This window comes from Centroberyx affinis, unplaced genomic scaffold, assembly GCF_046629955.1.
Source record: "Centroberyx affinis isolate AG114_WGS23_722 - 3 ecotype Tasmania unplaced genomic scaffold, CSIRO-AGI_Caff_v1 ptg001563l_1, whole genome shotgun sequence".
Classification (NCBI taxonomy): Eukaryota; Metazoa; Chordata; class Actinopteri; order Beryciformes; family Berycidae; genus Centroberyx; species Centroberyx affinis.
In genome coordinates this window covers 1-20,202 of record NW_027280014.1, presented here as the reverse complement: position 1 = coordinate 20,202, position 20,202 = coordinate 1, and the positions used below count along the sequence as shown (strand labels likewise).

Genomic DNA, 20,202 nt, shown 5'->3' with positions numbered 1-20,202 from the left:
TGTGGATATTTAAGTCTACTCTGAAAAGTAACACTTCTGTTCTCGTAAAGACGAACAGAAATGCTTGCCATTCAATTTCTGATTATTTTGGGAAGTGATACATTTATTCAAGAGAACTTCTTATCTTCTGTCATTGTGGAATATCCACACCCGCCGCAACATCATACTAATACAGAAAGCGACCAGGGAACAGAAAATAAGTGGGTATAGCTTCAACATCCTCTTTCAGCTCTAGCCAACCCAGAAGCTCGGCATAAATGCTCCTTCATCCTAGAGCAAATATTTGAGCGGATCTCACAAATGGGCATTATGGAGAAAAACATGTTCCATCACTGGGGCTGTTGGCCATTCATACCCCCCCCCCGGCTCTCTGATTTAGAGCCGGAGCGGCCTTCATATATTTGAGTGAGAATCACTGTCTGTGGGCGTTGCAGTCCAGCGGGCAGGCCGGGGGTAAGTCCAAGGACTAGGTCTCTTTTCATCGCTGAAAGGTGTATGAAGCTGTAGTAATTGCCCCGAAAGAGAGTAGTTCGATAGAGAAAGAGAGAGAGAGAGGGGAGAGAATGACTGATTTAGTAACTATAGGGTTTCTAATGGAATTCTCCACTGCTTCTTGGGCGCTCAAGCTGACAACCATTACCTGCACTGATGCATAGTCCATTATGGGATCCCCCCCCCCCCCCCCCCCGCTTTAATAGAGTGTCTATCATGTGAAATACAGAGACGTCAGGTGCCAAAGCATGCACTCTCACCCATGTGTGAAGGTTTAACCCAACTGTAATGGCTTTTCTTTTAGACACCGCCGCATAGCCTTACAAATGTATTGAAAATCAACACTCGGCTCGAGAGAAAAGAGAGGGGAAGGAATCCAAGCACAAACTTCTGAAACGTGACCCTCTCTCTCTCTCTCTCTTCCTCTCTTCGCACGCGCTCGGTGGCACCGAATGAGGCGTGACCTGCAGCTTGTCTGGGAGCTGTAGTCGGGGCCGTACCAGCACGCATCGTCTAAAACGGCGGTTCTCAACGCGGGGTCCGGGGACCACCAAGGGGGGGGGTCCTTGAGGGGGGTTCCAGAGGCTCCCCCCAGCAAGTTGATGAATTGTTAAAGTTCACCATTATGTCATTTACAAGACGTGAACACGTTTTGATCATAGTTTCTCTGTTATCTCTCTTCCTACAGTACAGATAGTCATGGGATTCTGGATCAAAAATCATATCAGACAATAATAATATTCTCAGATTTGGGTCCGAGAGACAAAATCTCATCAAATGGGGGTCCGTGGCTCTGATGTGGGCTAAATTAGGGGTTGAGAATCACTGATCTAAAACCGCTTAGTAAGCAGATTTTTCTCCAGCATACTGTAAGCATGCCAAAAAAACACCAGGATGTTACACTGAATTTCTGGTTTTGATTGAGCAGACACCAGAAAAATAGGAACCATAAAGTGACAGGCTGAAAAAATACCCACAATGCAGTGTGACTAGAGCGACGGTAAAATAAAACAATCACTGAAAACACCTTGATACCATAATGATCGGGGCCTCAATATGGTCTGAAGGGAGTTTGTTGAAATTAGGGCTGGGCGATAATTCAATATTATCGTTTATCGTCTTTCAGTGGAATCATATCGTGATGATATGAAGATATTTTGATATCGTCACACACATTTCTGCTGTCTAAATTGATGATGACAAGCACATTTTACTTGAAAACTCTCATAAAATGAGGTATGGTAGGAATATTATTTGAATATTTCAGTTTTGTTTGACATCACACCTAACATTACCATTCGGTTCAATGAGATGAACATTCATTTGATTATTTAACATGATTTTTCATACATGAACCATATCATGATATATATTGATATCGAGAAAAATCCTTATGATTATCATGATATTGATTTCAACCATATCGCCTAGCCCTAGTTGAAATTATGTAATGTTTTTCCAAACACAGTATACAATATAGTTATATGTGGGGTTATATATGGGGATACTAATGTTTCCTCTTAAATGTGCTGCAATTTTTGTTTTAGTTCCATATCTCTTGTGGTCTAATTTATGATTCTAGTGAAGGTTGCAGTGCTCAAAACATTTTTTTTCTTTCTAAAATTCTTAACATTAGGACATCACATCTGTGTTTTAGAGGTAATTTTGCTAAATGACACTTAACATTGCATTTTCTCCAACAATGGTGGCAATTTCCTTGCTGTGTGGCATGTGTGCTGAATAAATACACCGGGGAATAGTAGTTGCTGTTCAGACTGTGAACATCCCAAACCATTTTTAGACAACCCACTGAGTTCTGTCAGATTAGATCTGAAAGAAAGACAGGATAGAGCAAATGAAAGTGGTACAAAATGTGTTCATGCTACCATATAGATGTCTAAAACTATACATTAAACGAGAAAACTACTACAAAACTGCATTCATAACCCACATGAAGTAGTAGTGCACCCCTCCTAAAAAGCGGCCTGTAAACAAGTGATAATAAAACTGACATACAGTACAATACACACACTGGCAACCGTAATATCTTTAACTCCAATGGTGGAATTTATTTCAACTGTTGTTAACTGTTATACATTTCAATATCAAATATAATACAATATGAAAAGCTCTGGAAAAACAGAAAAAGTGAGCGTTTCAGTAAACACAGATCATTGGAAAACTCTGATAGTTGAAATATTCTTACAGACAGATGGATTCAAGTGAATTGATCAGAATGAAACAACATGACCCCACACACCCACACAGAAATCAATAGATACAACGTTATTGATTGGACTTAGAGGTGGAGAAACACTGACATCCAGTGAAACCTGTTGCAACACTTTTCTTTTCATTCACTTTTCATTCATTTCAGAAACAGCTGCTTCTAGCGTTTTGTTTTCTTCCTTGAGTCCATCCTGTTTTTACGAACTGTCTTCACAGCAAACGTCTGCTTCTTGTCCTTCATCAGCTTCTCCCGTGCCATCGGCTCGATGATGGCGCCCAGCTGGGTGACGACCTTCGGCTTGGTGATCTTCCTCACCGTCCGCTCCGTGTTCCAGGTCCGGCCCAGCGGGGCGCGGATCGTGCTCTCGAACTGCGAGGGGTTCTCGAAGGGGAAGGGCAGCGAGGTCACCCGGTGGGCGCCGAGGCCGCCGCCCGTCGCCTCGGAGACGATGACGGCGGGGAGGCCGCCGTCCTTCCTCGGAGGCGGCGCCGCGGCTTTCGTCCTGAACCTCTTCCGCTTGGCGCGGGACGGTTTGAGGCCCGTGCCGCCCCACTCGCCCCAGCCGGGCAGCGTCAGGTCCACGACCCGCGGCTTTCCCGCCTCCTCCTGCTTCCTCTTGTCCTTCAGGAAGTCGGCGATGACGTCGTCCCCGGCGAACGCCTCTTTGATGAGGCCCCTCTGCTGCTCCTCCTCCTCCTCCTCCTCCTCCTCCTCGCCGTCCTCCACAGTCTGAGCCAAGGGGACCTGGAGGACTTTGGCCTCCTTGGTGAGAACTTCTTTCAGATCGATCCCCCTCTTCCTCTTCCTCTTCGCCCTCTGAGGCCCGGGCGGCGGGTTCTCTGGAGGATTGTGGGTCTGAACCGGCTCTTCCTCCGCCAGACCGAGCAGCTCCAGGTCCTCCAGGGTCCGGACCCTCAGGAGCCCCTCCTCCAGAGGAGCCGAAGCGTCCGTCTGTCCGGCGTCCGCAGCCGCCTCGCTCTGTATCCCTCTGTACAGGCTCGTGAACCGTGAAAGCTCCTCTTCCTCTTTGTCCGGATCCTCGGCTTCAGCGTTCTTCTCCTCCTCCTCCTTCTCCTCCTCCTCCTCCTTCTCCTTCTCCTCCTCCTCCTCGTCCCTCACACATATGACCAGTTCTTTGTCGGACTCTTGAGCCTGGCGCAACTTCCGCTTGGCGTCAAACTCCCTGAGAAGCGCGTCCTCCTCGGTTTCCTCCGCTTCCCGCTCATCCTCCTCTTCTTCTCCTTCTTCTTCTGCTGCTGCTGCTGTATTTCCCGCCGCCGCCGGCTCCGCGCGGCCCTTCGTCTCGTTCTCTGCGGGTTCTGCGGACAGCTTGCCTCTCATCCACGGGTTCGCCGGATCCGGCCCCGCCTCGGCGTCGTTCACGAAATCAGGCAGCACCTCCGCGTCTTCTTCCTCCTCTTCCTCCTCCTCATTAAGCGAGGTGACGACCTTCCGCGTCAGCTCCTTGTTCACCTCCAGCTGCTCCTGCATGGCTCTCCTCGCCCCCTCGTCGTACTTCGCCATGATGGCCTTCGCCCTCGCCCACTTGCCGCTGTTCTGGTGCTTGAGCGACATCCTCTCCCGCATCCTCGTCAGCTCCATGCGGCTCAGCTCCTCCAGGGCGGCGGCCGGGTCCGTCCTCGCCGTCTCGTCGAACCGCCGCAGCAGCTCCTTGCGCTTGGCCTTGTTCTGCACCCTGTGGTACTTCTTGCTCTTGATCCTCCGCGCCCGCTTGGCTTTGGCCTCGTAGTAGGACTGCAGGGCGCGGGCCTTCTGCAGCTCGGCGCGCCGGATCTTAGCCTCGTCCAGGCTCATCGCCCTCAGCGACGCCTCCTCCTTCGGGGTCAGGACCGGGTCGACGGCGGGCTGCTTGTTGGCGGAGAGCAGGCCGAAGATCTCCTGCTCCAGCGGCGTCCGCGCCTTCCACCCGCACACCACCTTCTCCAGGGGTCTGGGGCCCGACGGCGGCTCCCTGCTCAGGGGGAAAACCAGCTGCTCGGCCCGCTGGTTCTGCTTGATGATGCTCGTCCACCGGGAAACCTCCGCCGCCGTCTTCTGGAACGCCACGTCCCTCTGGATCCTCTGGCTCTCCTGCTTGCTCAGAGGACATTCGACGGGTTTCTGGCTCTGCTGCAGGTTCTTCAGCTGCTTCTTGGTCTTGTTGGACACCGCGGGGGTTTTGTCCATGGCGCCGATGAGGTCGGCCAGGTCGATTTTGTCGCCCTCGCCCTCCGCGTTGACCGTGAACTCAGACATCTGCACGGCCGCCTCGGACCTTTCGCCCAGCTTCTTCTTCTTCTTACCCCCGAGGGAGCTGATGGCCTCCAGCAGCTTTTGGTGTTTTCTCTCATCTTCGCCGCTCTCTTCTTCCCCTTCGTCGCTCGTGATGTTTTCATTAATCTCCTCTTCTTCGTCGTCGTCGTCATCATCGTAGTCCACGTCCGGCTTCACCGTTGTCATTTCATGTGTCGCTTCTGCGGGTTTTCGACTCTTTTTGCCGACTTTCTTCTTGGAAGTCTTTGCCATGTTTGATTCAGCAGCAGCAGACTGTACACACGTGTGACGTGTTCCGATCCGTTGTCGCAGAGTAGTTGCCGCAATGTGAGCTGCACTGTCGCAAACTGACTTCTTCCTCTGTTGGTGTTTTTTGACAGATTTTCAGCGGTGTTAGAGCTCTCTCTACTGGACAAAGGCGTAGCTATATGTTTTTCTTTTTCTTTTTTTTGCCGCCCTCGATGATTTTCGTATGTTTAATGTGAAAATTAGAAGATAGGTCTTTGTGTGATGCGTTTGGGCTTCATATAAATGCAGTTTAAGCATAATTAATGAGTGTCATATGCCGGGATGCTGCATGTCATATGCTTTGGTCATGTGACTCACCTCCACATCAGTCCAACATGGCGGCTACGTCTGTTTTCCAGAGGGTGAGAACAGGCTCCAAAATAGGCGCTCAGTATGACCAAGAAGGCAACCTCATACAGGTAAAGAGCTTTTCATTTGTTTTTCAACACTGTGGCAAGGCAGTCGCTATAAAAATGGCGCAGAAATATGTGCAAATAACACGTAACGTCGGTATGTAAACACTGCCGGGAGCTGGGTTAACGTTAGCTCGAGCCAGACTGACAAACAAGCTAACGGTTCAGTGAGAATTAAGTGACATTTCAAACGTGAAACACCTCAATATTAAGCTGAAGAGCATTTATTTGGGAAAAGATATGCGCTGACGAAGGTCTGATAGCAGGCCGGTGTTATGCCGAATTCTTTTCAGCATTTAAAAACACCAACGAGTTCGCCCCCAGAAATATTGACAGATCAGTTGCAGACCAATCGTATCAAGGAAATGCTACTTCTACTGAGTCTAATAAAACATTGATGACTCGTTCATAAACTATAGACGTCAGATCATTTCTCATCATTGATGAACACCCACAAAGAAGATTATCGTTTTTAAACAGTACGTTGTCGTAGAAATCAGGTGGGGATGCAATTATCGGCGGGGATGCAGAATTCGGCATAACACCTGAATGTCTCCACTGCACCTTTTTGCACTTTACTACATAATAAACATCAAATTAAGGATCAGAATGTTGTGAAAACTTTAATTTTTCATCTCCCATTGCATACTATAATCATAAAACATCCAGCATGTCCATGGTTTCTTTTCTGTTCCTGTTTGCAAAATGTCAGCTTGACAAGTTGTTTCTTGTTGATTTATAGCTACGTTTTTATTGTGATACATCACGGTCACGATACGATTGTATCACGTTACATTGCGATACGATACATATTGCGATACATGGCAATACTCATACATAATACACAATACATAATTTACTGAAAATTTAAAAATAGAACTGAAAATACAACTTGCTGTGTACCACCTGGGTAGTCTAATATGTACATCACATTATATTGATAACTCAGCAGATAAATTGAGTCCAAACTATTTAATTCAAAGGGATTTGAGTGAAATTTAAGGACATTTCAAATCTGTTTAAAACATGAATATTTTTTTTTAATGTAACAATACGAGGGGCTGGAAAATCGATACAGTATCATGGAAAAAAATATTGCAATACTCAGCTGTATCGATTTCTTTGCACAGCCCTAGTAGGATATCAGCCAGTCAATGTCATCCACTATCATGATGGAGGTTCCTCCCTGGCTACAGCTACAGAAAACCTGCAATGACATTTTATTCTCTTCCCACGATTTATGTATTCCTAATTGTTCAATGATGATCTTTCTAAATTCGTTTTTTCATTTAAAGGTGTAATGTATCCCAGAGTTAGTTTCCTCTACTATTGAATAGGTGAGGTGTGTCTCCCTGCCTTAATGAGCTGCTAACCCTAACAAATGTCATTAGTTTTACGGTCTAAATGCTGTTTCAGAGGCTTTTCCACCCTGACAAGAATAAAATCTGGGTGAAAAATCAATTACTTGGAATTTTTTTGGCATGAAAATTGAAAAAATAATGAATATATTGAATATTGACATAAAGTATCAGCTATTGGCAGCTGCAGGAGCGGTATCGGCCTTCAAAAACCCATATCAGTTGAACCCTGCTTGCCTCCCTCCCTGCGAGGTCAGAGGTCAGCTACAGAGCAGCACCTCTGCAGCTGGTAGGCTATATAGCGCTATGCGGTCCATTTACCATTTACCAAGTACGATCCATGTAACAACTTACAGCGTGTTGGTTTCCTGAAGAGCTGCAGGTGACACCGTGTGTGTTTTGTCTTGCAGGTGGAAACACGAGAAGATGAAGAGCAGAGCGTCAAGCTGGCTGAAATCCTGGAGCTTCTGCTGGCAGCCGGATACTTCAGAGCCAGAATCAAAGGACTGTCTCCCTTTGACAAGGTACACACAGGCTCGTCTGCAAGGCTGGAAGAAACTTATTACTAGGGCTGTGCAAAAAAAATCGATACAGCTGAGTATTGCAATATTTTTTTCCATGATACTGTATCGATTTTCCAGCCCCTCGTATCGATACATTTAGTCATGTTTTAAACAGATTTAAAATGTCTAAATGTAAATAGTTTTGACTCAATTTGTCCGCTGAGTTATCAATATAATGTGATGTACATATTAGCCTACCCAGTTGGTACACAGCAAGTTGTATTTTCAGCTCTATTTTTAAATTTTCAGTAAATTATGTATCGTATCGCAATGTATCGTGATACAATCGTATCGTGACCCATGTATCGTGATACGTATCGTATCGTGAGGTCCTTGCCAATACCCAGCCTTAACTCTAATGCATGTTTATTTTGTTAAGATTTTGTGTGCCATTTTGCATTTGTGGTAGTAGTCTAATCTCTTAGTCGCAGTAAAGTATTATGCAAGTGTAGACAGTGTGCAGGGTTATATTTCTTTCTCAACTTCTGCTTTAAGTAAAATATCAGCCGAGTAACAGTACTTTTACTTGAGTAGTACTCTTTCCACCACTGCTTATCGGTGGCCTCCCTTCTGCATCACCTCAGTAAGCCTCTGGCGTCACTCAGCTCGCTCCCTCTGCCTCTCCTCCTCCTCCTCCTCCTCCTCCTCCTCCTCCTCAGGTGGTGGGTGGGATGACCTGGTGCATCACAACGTGTAACTTTGACATCGACGTGGATCTCCTCTTCCAGGAAAACTCCACTATCGGCCAGAAAATGTAAGCAGCTGTCGAGCGGTGTGATGAAGCTTCAGTTACTCTACACTTCGGATCTGATATACGGCCACAACTGGGTGTGGTCAGTTTTCCTTTTCAGGACATTAGAGCAATTTCAGGTTTATTGCTGCAGATTGTTGTAGATAAAATTGGCCTGGACCGTGGCACATACAGTATTTAGAAATAATTCAGGCTAATGTGTTCTTCATAAACCCACGATGGTCCACGTTCATCAGCAGAACGTTTTTTGTAAACTTCAATTAGTTAAGCAATGCCTAACGTCTTTTCATGAAACATCAATAATAAAATGATAATTTTACTGCTGATACTAATACTGATTCCCAAAATGTGACCAAACCACATGCATCAAGAACAAAATGGCTGAATAATAACGTTGAATTTGTTACCTCAGGTTTCATTGGTTTTAACTTTTGACCTCACCTTGTATATACAGGTTGGTCATGTGATAAATCGACCAGTTAACGATTCACAAGAACCACTTGAACGCAGCTTAAATCCCCTGAGAGCCTGATTGGTATGGACTTAAAAGGCCAAACTGATGCTCGACCTTAACTTTGAAAGGCTTGATCTGCTCAGTGACAAATCCTTCATGTCTTTCTGCAGAGCTCTCACAGAGAAAATAGTTTCTGTTCTGCCGAAGATGAAGTGTCCTCATCGCCTGGAGCCCCATCAGATCCAAGGGCTGGACTTCATCCACATCTTTCCCGTCATACAGGTGACAGTTTGTCAAAAACCAGCCAGCTAGTTTTTCACCACTTTATTTTTTTCTGGTTTATGGATGGTTGAGTCTTTAATCGTCTGCATCGTGTGGCCTGTTGTGAATATATGATAAGATAAGAATAGATAAGATTGCACTTTATTGAATTTCCCTTAGGGGAAATTCAGGTGTCAAAGCAGCAATGTACAGTACAATGGCAGAACAAAGTAAGGTAATAAAAATTGTGCAGAAAATACAGTATATAAGGCAATATACATAAAATAAAATAAAAACTATGAAGATAAACAGTATTAAAAAAATAAACAGAATACAACAATACAATATAAAACTATTAAAAAGTGTCTCAGTATGTGTAGAATATGTAGTGCAATAAAAAAACACTTGCACATTTCATATACTTGATAAATAAAAGTAATTTAATCATATGCAGTCTGCAGTAATTTGTTACCTCCGCCAATGAAATTAGAAGTAGATTTTGTTTTCATCCCTGCCTGTTTGTCTGTCTGTTACCAACAGATTGGGGTGAAATCTGACGGACAGATCGTTTTAGCCGATTTTAGCCGTAACAATTATGCTGCGTTCATGTGCCGGTGGGAAAGTCTGACATCTGGGACTTCCACCTGCTAAACAGCGCTGCATTCATGTGCTATTTTGTTGGAAAATCAAACCCAGAAGACAAACTATAAACAAACATACAACGGTTATGGAGGCCGCAGCTTTGCAAGTTGGAGAATTGTTGCGTTGGTGGAGGTTCGAGCTCTACTAAGTGCCTTCTAGTTTGTTCTCATGTTTGATCCGTTGTGTGTCGTGTTTCCTGCCAGTGGCTGGTGAAGCGAGCCATAGAGACCAGAGAGGAGATGGGCGACTATGTGAGAGCCTACTCCGTATCTCAGTTCCAGAAGACACACAGCTTCCCAGAGGTAACATTCAGCTCAGGTTCAACTTAGCTGTCATTTACAATAAAAAAAAAAAAAAAAAAAGAAAATCAACACCAGGTTCAACTCAACCGGCTGGGTCTTTGCCACAGGGCCTCCTCGGTATACTGTGATGATGCTGCCACCTAGAGGCATTTGCAGGAGATTTTCATAGCTCAATTTTGTAACCCCGAAAATTTTAGATTTGTCACTTGTGAAAGCGCATTGAGAGCAGAGCAAGAAACATCACCTTTTCATCAACTGGCCACAGTAGTTGGTGGATTCCAATGCACAAGCCACTTTCACTGTTCTCCCAGACAAATGTGATTTTCAGAAGGGAGAACAACGTCCAGATGATGGACTTATAGAGAATTCACTTTGTTTTTCACTTCTTTGAGACTTCTATTTTTCTCAGACCACGTTCACACCAAGCATGTTCAGAGCGGTTTATTCAAACTCTGGAGTGTTTGCTTTTTTAGTTTGGTTCATTTGGCAGGGGGGGAACAATGCCATTTGCGGTTGTTTGCACTAGGGCTGAACAATTAATCGAAATTTTATCGAAATCGCAATATGCCCTACTGCAATTTTCAAATCGCAGGAGGCGCAATATTTGTTAAAGGCAAAATGTGTGTCAAAATAGCATTTTAAATGAAATATTGTGGTGCTGCAGAGATGTCCTGGCCTACACATCATATTCTACAGACTTAAGAAAACATCTTTGTTTGGTACAGATCTCCGCAAAAATCACACCATAATCATTTTAATACGTTTTTCAATGAAAATGAGAATAATGATGTAAAAATGATCATTCCCTCTAATATCGCAAATCATATCGCAATTGCAATATCAGTCAAAATAATCACAATTAGATATTTTTACAAAATCGTTCAGCCCTAGTTTGCACCAAATTCATCTTTTTCTTCATGTGTTCTGAACCGGTTCAAGTTCATCATGCTTAACTAAAGTTATAGAGACTGGAATCAGATTTGTAGAAATATCTCAAACCTAACAGTAATATACCAGTATTTGGCTAATGGCTGGTAGTAATGTGGCACCTTGGTTGTTTAACATATAAGACAAAGAGTTAGTAGGCGTGTTCAGTCTATAAGACTATAAACTGTCAAACTATATTTCAAATCAGAACTAGTCTTTACATCTGTTGTGAAACCCTCCGGTCTAGGATGAAGACTTTCTCCAGAGGAAGGACAAGGCGATCGGAGCGGTTCTGGATTTGTCGGTGAGCTGGAAAATCATCAGAGGATCACACAAATTAAACGAATTACATCACCACTTAATTGGCAAAACAGAATCTCAATATCAAATACCACTAATTAGAATAATTATGGATATGTCTGCCTCATCACCAACAATAAGAACAAACAAAGTGTTTTCCCACTCTTTTGTGTTCCTGGTGTTTCAGCCTGATCGGTCACTGTAAATTCCACAGCCTGAGTAACTGCCTGACTGTGCATGTTAACAGGAAGTGTACAAACCCCAGAGGAAGTACAGGAGGCAGACGGAGGCAGGAGAGCTGCTGGACGAGGAGTCCAGGGTTCACTCCACACTGCTGGAGTACGGCAGGTCAGATCTCACGTGGTCTCTCTCTCTGTCTCTCTCTCTCTCTCTGTCTCTCTCTCTCTCTCTCTCTCTCTCTCTGTCCTCTCTCTCTCTCTCACTCTCAATTCAATTCAAAGGGGCTTTATTGGCATGGGAAACATACGTTTACATTGCCAAAGTGTGAAATAAAAACATAAAAATGTACGTACAATTAAAGATATACTAGAATAAAGAAATGTGTGAACAGAGCTGTGTAACATTGCAACACTGCAATCAAATATATAAACAGGAGTAGGTAAAATTAACTTAAAAATACAAACAGAAAAATTGTGCTTTTGCTGTTAAAAAAATACAGTATATACAGATAAGTAAAGATAACTTAAAATAAAAATAGAAAAATGTGGACATTGTAGTTAAAAAATCTAAATACAAATAAGTGAGAACTGTGTAAACACTGCAACAAATTATGTGCATTATATTACAGTATCTCTCTCTCTCTCTCTCTCTTGCTTTAGCTCTCTCTTTCACTATTGCTTTAGTTGTAGCTCTCTCTAGCTTTCACTCTCATGTTGTCTCACTCTTTTACGTGTACTCTTTCTTTACCTCTGCCTCACTCTCATGCTTTCCCCTTCTCTCTCTCTCTCTCTCTCTCCCTCTCTTTCCCCCCTCTATTGCTCCCCTCTTCTCTGTTTCTCTCTCTCTACCAAAAGCCAGTCTCTCCCCCTCTCTACCTCTCTTTCCCTCTCTCTAATGCCCCCCCCACCTCTCTTTCCCTTCCTCTCTCTGTATATCTCTCATTTATCTCTCATATCTCATCATTTCTTGTCTCATTTCTTAATTTTCCCCTCCATCTCATCTCTCTCTCTCTCTCCTGCCACCCAAAACCAATTTTCCTTTTGTCTCTCACGCAGAAACGACACAATTTAAAGGAAGGGTTGTTTTCCTTTCTTTTCGCTTTTTTTTTTGTTTTTGTTTTTTTTGAAAGCTACACTTGTGAATCCTCACTCTCCCTACCTTCACCTGTAGTTTGTAGTTTGTGATCTGAGCCGTGGAGTGGTTCATCTCACGTTCAGTTTCCCATCTCTTTCTCTCATCCTCATCCACCTTCTCCATCTGTGTGATAGAATGTCAGATTACCTCCTGTAAGTATCGACGTGTGAAGTGTTTTTTCTCTGTCTATGTGTGTTTTGTGGTTGAACATGCAGGGTGGAGAATGCAAAGCGCTCACATGCTGCGTGCATGACAGCTGCTGCTTTGATTTTCGCTTTTATTGTTTTTATTTTGGACGGAATTCCTCCGAACAGACTGCTGTGAAATCCTAGTCGGGACAGTGCGACGATGAGCCTTGTTAAAAACTGTTTATCCTTATTTTGGGTTATTATTTTATGCGCTGATATTCTCATGTGGCATGGTTTCATTGAAATGTTTTTTTGTTATTTTCGGTGAAAGTCGATGCCGAGTTAGTTTCCACCGCCTTCGTTCTGTTTCAGGTGCTCATTAATGTTTTTTTTCCCTTCTCATTTCTGTTCCCTACAGGCGATATGGATTCAGCAAGCAGTCTAAACAAGACAAAGTAGGTGTTGCTGAAAGGTTGTTTTGCACTTTTCAGCTGTCAGAATTTACAGGGAATGATCTGATCCTTGGAGGAAGGATGCTAAGAGTTTTGTATTACAATTAAGTAATTTGATGCTGCTATGTATCATTAAAAAAAAAGGATTGTCTGCATTATTAATGCAAGAAAATGCAGGATGAATGCTTGAAAGGAGACTTCCTCAAAGACTGCCACTGTATAGACTAGGCATGGGACGATATGAAAATTTCATGTCACGATTATCCTGGCCAAAATAATTGCGATTCAAGATATTATCCAGATAATCATCAAAATATGCTTAAACCTCTTAAAATGGCACTAAAACATACTGGAATCACTTTACCTTACATTTTGTTAAGAAACAAATATTTTTATTGCATCATAGGACGCGTATCTTTTTTTTGTGAACATCCTTTTTAGTGCAAAACAAACAAGGACAGATTCAGACTCTCGCCAACACCCAGCAGGTAATCACAATGAGAGAAAAAAATCCATTAATAAAAAGAATCTACCTATCAACCTGATATCCAAGCATTCACATGGTTCAATTAGTCAATTAGTTAAATGAATAACTTGTTTTGAGGATATTCACGATTATCCCAATAATGGAAATTCACCAAGATAAAATTATCTTGAGTGTTTTTATCGCTATAAAAGATAAAATCTTATATCCTCCCATCCCTAGTATAGACATTAAACATTCTCTAATCCAAATATTCTGTTTAATGGCATGGTAAGGTAAATAATAACTATATGGTAAGTTACAGGCTAATGATTTGATTTTTATACAGTAACAAACATCTTGAAGTCGGCCTTAAATACAGAGTATGGGTTAAGAGAGAGCATTTGATTCTCTTTTATCAATTATTAGGCCTATAAGATACTGTATGTTCATCTCAGTTTTATTCAAAGCTTTTGCGAGAATATAAAGTTCATGATGAAAGGAACTTTTTGTGCCTTTGCCTTTGCTTCTGACTTAGTGTGGTTTAAAGGGAAAATGCACTCAAATTCAGGATGCAAGTGTTATTCCAATCATCTGCTTTATATTTTCAGTTTAATATCCGAGTAGACTAAGAAGTCCAGATGAATAGTTTGATTAAGACTTTGATCTGTTCTAGTATTTTCTGCTGCTCAAACGTCCTCCTCCTGCGTCCTCTCCTTCAGGCGGACGAGCGGAAAGCCTCATTGGCTGGCGGCTCTCAGGCCACGCCCACCGGGATGACGGAGGTGTCGGAGGAAGAAGACCTGCAGGCAGCGGAGGAGGTGAGTGCTTTGCTGAACCAATGTACCAAGTACCTTACACATGAAAGAAGAAAAAAGAAATACAACATAAATGTAGCCTAGAAGATATGAGATAGATATGAGAGCAGGAGAAGAGAGAAGAAAGAAAATTAAAAGGTATATTTATTATAAATTACAGAGCAGAACCAACCAGACAGAACCAACACCTTTATTGGTGCTGTTATTGGTGTTGTAAAAAAAATGTTTAAAAAAAAAAAGATAAGTAGCCTAAGAGGAATATGGTAACACTTTAGAATAATTACAGTTTATAAACCTTAACAAACTGAGTTAATGATGTATCAAATAACAATAAGTTACTTATCATGTAATGATGCACACATGATGTACTAGCAATAGTACTTTACTTATGAATCAGATATAAAGTTTAAACTAATGTCATTGTTAATCATGTACAACTCAGTTACAACTATTTAAAGTATGACAAGTACCTCATTGTTATTTAATGAATCATTAACTCATATTTAGGTGAAGTAATCCATAGAAACTTCTTATACTTTTAATACTGTTATTATTTGATTTTTATCAAGCATGTAGCAGTTTGTAGTTGAGTTTTAGTTGAAATAATGTTAATTAACGGTTGTTGTTTTTTCCCCTCAGATGCGCATTAAAACCCTGATGACCAACATGGCCGCCATGGCAACTGAGGAGGTAGAGAAGTCTCTTCAGCTTTAGACTGTTTAGTACTGAATCACCACATTACGCCCTGCTGGTCCGTCTGTCCGTTCTCTTTCTCTTATCTACATTCTGTCTGCTGCACTAAAATGCTTTTGCCTCAAAGTCTGATGAGTTATTTTATTCACAGGGACGTTTAATAATTGATTAAGGTGGACTGTTTTATTGAAAACGTCCAGGTTGTGACTGATTTGTCTTCCTGCAGGGGAAGCTGACAGCGAGTGCGGTGGGCCAGATCGTGGGTCTGCAGTCTGAGGAGATCAAGCAGATCGCATCAGAGTACGCTGAGAAGGTGAGCAACACTGGGCCTCATGCAGGAAGCCATATACGAACACATTTTCTCTTGTTTTTGTTTGTATCCACGATTTGTTCTTATTTTGTTAGTACCCATTGATTTCTGGCATTCACCAATGTTTTCTTATTTTTACGAGTGGTCAACAAGAAAAAAACATCTTGTTTTCACAGTCCACAAATTGTTTATCCAACACAAGGAAACATAAGTTTTAAATTTGAGGAACATAAAAAAATTGGGGAAAACTGGGGTTATTGGGGAGGATGTGTGTAAAATACAGCCTATACATCTTGAGTCAAAAATAGTACTTATGAGTGATGCTCTTGTCAGCCTTTATTTTTTTTTAAAGGGTCATTGAATTATCTAATGAGTAAATGAGTGCGTAGGTTTTTCAAATTATCTTTGCCATCCAATGAGACTGAATTTTTCTTTGAGTTCTAATTAATTGTATACTTGTGCAGTATAAATAAATCAAAGTACCACTGTAATACCTCCCATGTGTCTCCGCAGCAGTCTGAGCTGTCGGCAGAGGACCGTCCCGAGCGCTACGGCCCGCTGCAGCAGCACCGCAGGACGCTGGCCTCGCTCAGCAAGCAGATCCAGCAGAAGACCAAACAGCTGGAGGAGGTCGGCACTAGGGCTGAACAATTAATCGAAATTTTATGGAAATCGCAATATGGCCTACTGCAATTTTCAAATCGCAGGAGGCGCAATATTTGTTAAAGGTGAAATGTGTCAAAATAGCATTTTAAATGAAATATTGTGGTGCTGCAGAGATGTCCTGGCCTACACATCATATTCTACAGACTTAAGAAAACATCTTTGTTTGGTACAGATCCCCCGCAAAAATCGCACCATAATCATTTGAATACGTTTTTCAATGAAAATGAGAATAATGATGTAAAAATGATCATTCCCTCTAATATCGCAAATCATATCGCAATTGCAATATCAGTCAAAAATAATCGCAATTAGATATTTTTTCACAATCGTTCAGCCCTAGTCGGCACTGCAGTGAACTTCACGATAAAACACTTTCACACGTGTCATTTTGTGTCCTCCACTGTATTAAACCCTTAATTAGAGTCAGAATCACTTTGATCGCCAAGCACAATACATTTACAGGACTTTTTCTCTGTGTCATTGGTGCAGAGACCAATAGACAACTTGTAGAATAACACATACATACTGGCACACAGTATAGGGACTTCACATACAGTACAAAACATACAATAGACAGTACACAATACATACTACTCTACATATACAGTCAGCCTTCAATAGCTTACTACATACGACACAAAATGGCCCTGATAGAATGACTGCCATGACGTCATGTGGAGGCCAGATCTCCATTATACTGTAATATTAGAAATGGCATGTTACAACTGAGTTGCGTGAAATAGTGAAAAGTAGATGTTGCCACTATAGAAATCCCTCTTTGTACATGTAACTTTTGAATATGTTAAAGTATAAGGCAAAAATATCAACCATGCTTCAAGTGACATCAAATATTGGAAACCATTTAGAAATAAGTTTTAACCAGGTTTTGTACTCTGTATTAGTCTCTCTTATAGCTAATGGAGTTGAAAAATTAATCAGAGGAAGCATATTCTTTAGAGGGAAAGTTTTTTATTTTTATTTAACCACCACAAAAATGTGACTAGATGAGCTATTGTAGCTGGTAGGGATGCAGTGTGTTTGCTCATGGACACTTCAGCAGGGCAGATGCCAAGTTGCAGACATGGGGGGGGGGGGGCTTGACCTGGGTCTTCAGGTTGAAGGACAGTCTCCTAACTCACTCATTGGCTGTTACGAATCAACAGAGGGAAAGTTGTCCTACCAAAAATGTTAGAAACACACACAAGCACCCAGAAACGACAGCAGCAGCAGTCATTAAAAGAACTGTGTTTCCCTCTCTGGGTTTCCCAGCTTCAAGCCAAACATACGGAGGTGAAGACGGGATGTGAGGAGGCCAAGAGGAAACTGACGGAGGTAAAAACACTGCAGCCCCTGGATCCAGCTGAGAGGCTTTTTTTTTTTATAAAGACCTGTCAAGTAGTTTTACATTGGCAGACACTTTCAAAAGTCAACAACTTCATATGAAAGACTGGCATTGGGAGTTTATGTGAGCAGTTGAGAATTCAGGTGCCAGGACGGCTGTAGATGTGTTTGAGGCAATAAAATGTAATCATACATAGTTACATAATTTCTCATTTTGCTAGCTGATATTTGCCATGGATTTTGAGATGTCATACTTTTCTGTCAGATTTACTCAGGCTCCAGAATTAGGTATCGCCATTTGAAAAAACACAGTGAACATCAGGAAACGTTTATTTTCGAAGATTGATATATAGCTTTTTGGAATAAATCCCTTTTTATATATTGTTTCTTGAGGGACAATGGCAAAGTTTGTTTTTCCTTCACCATGACTTTTAACATTTTGATTTGCGTAAGTTCTCCAACCAGAAGAATGTGGAGTGAGGTCTTCACATGTGTTTATGCTTCCAGGCCACAGAGCGCTCAGAGAAAGTGGAGAAGAGCTGCGGTCTCTAGAGGAAGTGGAGTCTCAAGCTGACAGCAGGTGAGCGGTGAACAGCAATCCACTTTGACTTCTTCAAGTCCTTTGTCAAAGTCTTTGTGGTAGCTGGTAGCTTTTGGTAATAACTGCCTAGTAACCAATTCTGCCAGAAGTTATGACCAACCGTATTCTTCTCATTTATTCCTTATATCCCACTAAATCTCCAGTGCAATGATTTCAACCCAGAGAAAGTTTGACGTTGATTTCTAACACAATGAGCATCATTTTGTTCAGTTTTGGATGGTTAGATGGTACAAAGTAGGGCTGGGCAATAATTCAATATTATCATTTATCGTCTTTCAGTGGAATTATATCATGATGATATGAAGATATTTGATATCGTGACATACATTTCTGCTGTCTAAATTGATGATGACAAGCAAATTTTACTTAAAAACTCTCATAAAATGAGGTATGGTAGGAACATTATTTGAATATTTCTGTTTTGTTGACATCACACCTAACATCACCATTCGGTTCAATGAGATGAACATTAATTTGATTATTTAACGTGATTTTGCATACATGAACCATATCGTGATATATATTGATATCGAGAAAAATCCTTATGATTATCATGATATTGATTTCAACCATATCGCCCAGCCCTAGTACAAAGCCTGTAGGACTGAGTGAGAGCCGAACAGACAATATTTCTATTTTTGGGAACAAATATCCAGAGTTGGAAATTCGCTAGTTTGACAAGAAGCCGGCTGGGTATTGTCAGCTGATAAACTATGCATACTGTCGACCAATCAGAGCATTCATTAAAACCTGGGTGTACCTGACATCATTTACACAAGGAAGTATATATCTGTTTGATTCTGTCGACAACCAGAGGGAGCGTTTTTCAAATTTCCACAATGCTGACCGTGAGAAATACAATTCTCACTGCACTGGACCTTTTTAAAGTTGGTTGGGAGTGTCTAGAGGAGTTTTTGTTCCAAAACAGAGTATGGGCTGTAAAGTGAGTTTTCACATGGCCAAGTAATCATTCAGTCACTGGTATTGATCAACAACCCTATCAAATCAGATGCAGGCAGATGTATCATGGTAGTAAAAAACAGTAAAACCCTTACTTATTGCCCCTTTAGTTGTTTTAAAGGAATTTTAGAACACATAGAATGGCCATTTTACACACAGTGCAATTAGAAATTTTACTTCAATACAACCTGAGACACATACAGTACAATGTACACATTTCACCAGAGGAGTCAAAGTGCAGGGTCTTCTGCCCTTGGAGAATTTAGGAGTTCAGTGTCTTGCTCATGGACACTTCAGCAGGGGCTGGCTGTTGATAAAGGTGGACCTTTCAGTGATGGACGGTCTCTCTAACCGGTCTCTCTAATGTTTCTGTGTGTTGTTTGACAGCTTGTTGGAGAAGCTGAGGGCGCTGGTAGGGATGAACGAGAACCTGAAGCACCAAGAGCAGGAGTTCCGCGCACACTGTAGAGTGAGTCGATTTACACACACGGCTTTATTTTTCACACCCTGTTTACTGAGTGTTTCCTTTATCACAGTGTCTCTCAATCTATGGGTCGGGACCCAAAATGGGTGGCGGGCCTCCTGGTTGGTCCCTGTGTGACAAGTGAACTAGTATGTTTCAGTGAGCCTGCATCCAAGAGTGAGGTTCAGTTTACTCCAATTTGGGTCCCTAGCCTGAAAATGTATTAGATAGATAGATAGATAGATAGATAGATAGATAGATAGATAGATAGATAGATACTTTATTCATCCCCTTGGGGAAATTCAGGTGTCCAGCAGCTCACACAATCTGTATTAACATATAACTATAGATTAGAGACAATACACAATAAAAGAAGGTAATGCAGCATTCACAGGGCTATAAGGCTGCGCTCATACCTACAGTTTGTTTTCTTTGGTCCAAACCAGAGTGTAAAAGTTTTGTTTGTTGCATTTTTGTATTTGTTTTTGATATTTTGTTTAGTTTCACATTGTCCAATTACAAGTGAACCAGGGCTTGTAAACAAAAGTCACTTGACTCACAAGTAGCTTGTTTATTGGACAAAGTTTTGGGACCTGTCTTCCTGCCAGGTTAGGGACTGATCGTTATTTATGGGAGGTGGGGGGGGGGGGGTTCCCTGATCCTCCCTGAGCCTCCCTGAGTGACTGGGGGAAAATGCATGACCCTCCCCAGTGAGCATTTTTCCGTTGAAAAGACGTT

General features: G+C 42.1%; 2 protein-coding genes across 3 annotated transcripts; one reads left to right on the top strand and one right to left on the bottom strand.

Annotated features, from left to right (window-relative positions):
* The first annotated feature begins 370 nt into the window (after nt 1-370).
* Nucleotides 371-19,471, top strand: ccdc93 (coiled-coil domain containing 93). Of its 2 annotated transcripts, none has more exons than XM_071527661.1 (16): nt 371-453; nt 7,466-7,579; nt 8,278-8,372; nt 8,994-9,105; nt 9,930-10,028; nt 11,203-11,259; nt 11,503-11,603; nt 12,704-12,721; nt 13,116-13,152; nt 14,335-14,433; nt 15,070-15,120; nt 15,350-15,436; nt 15,947-16,063; nt 17,369-17,431; nt 17,948-18,020; nt 19,389-19,471. In XM_071527661.1, the coding sequence occupies exons 3-15, from the start codon at nt 8,290-8,292 to the stop codon at nt 17,990-17,992; spliced, it is 969 nt and encodes a 322-aa protein (XP_071383762.1). In that variant the 5' UTR covers nt 371-453; nt 7,466-7,579; nt 8,278-8,289; the 3' UTR covers nt 17,993-18,020; nt 19,389-19,471. The 2 variants fall into 2 exon arrangements, with proteins under 2 accessions (XP_071383762.1, XP_071383761.1); XM_071527660.1 differs by lacking the exon at nt 371-453 and adding an exon at nt 5,620-5,703.
* Nucleotides 2,546-5,287, bottom strand: LOC139650873 (U3 small nucleolar RNA-associated protein 14 homolog A). The gene has a single exon (XM_071527659.1). The coding sequence runs from the start codon at nt 5,246-5,248 to the stop codon at nt 2,882-2,884; it is 2,367 nt and encodes a 788-aa protein (XP_071383760.1). The 5' UTR covers nt 5,249-5,287; the 3' UTR covers nt 2,546-2,881.
* Nucleotides 19,472-20,202: the final 731 nt, after the last annotated feature.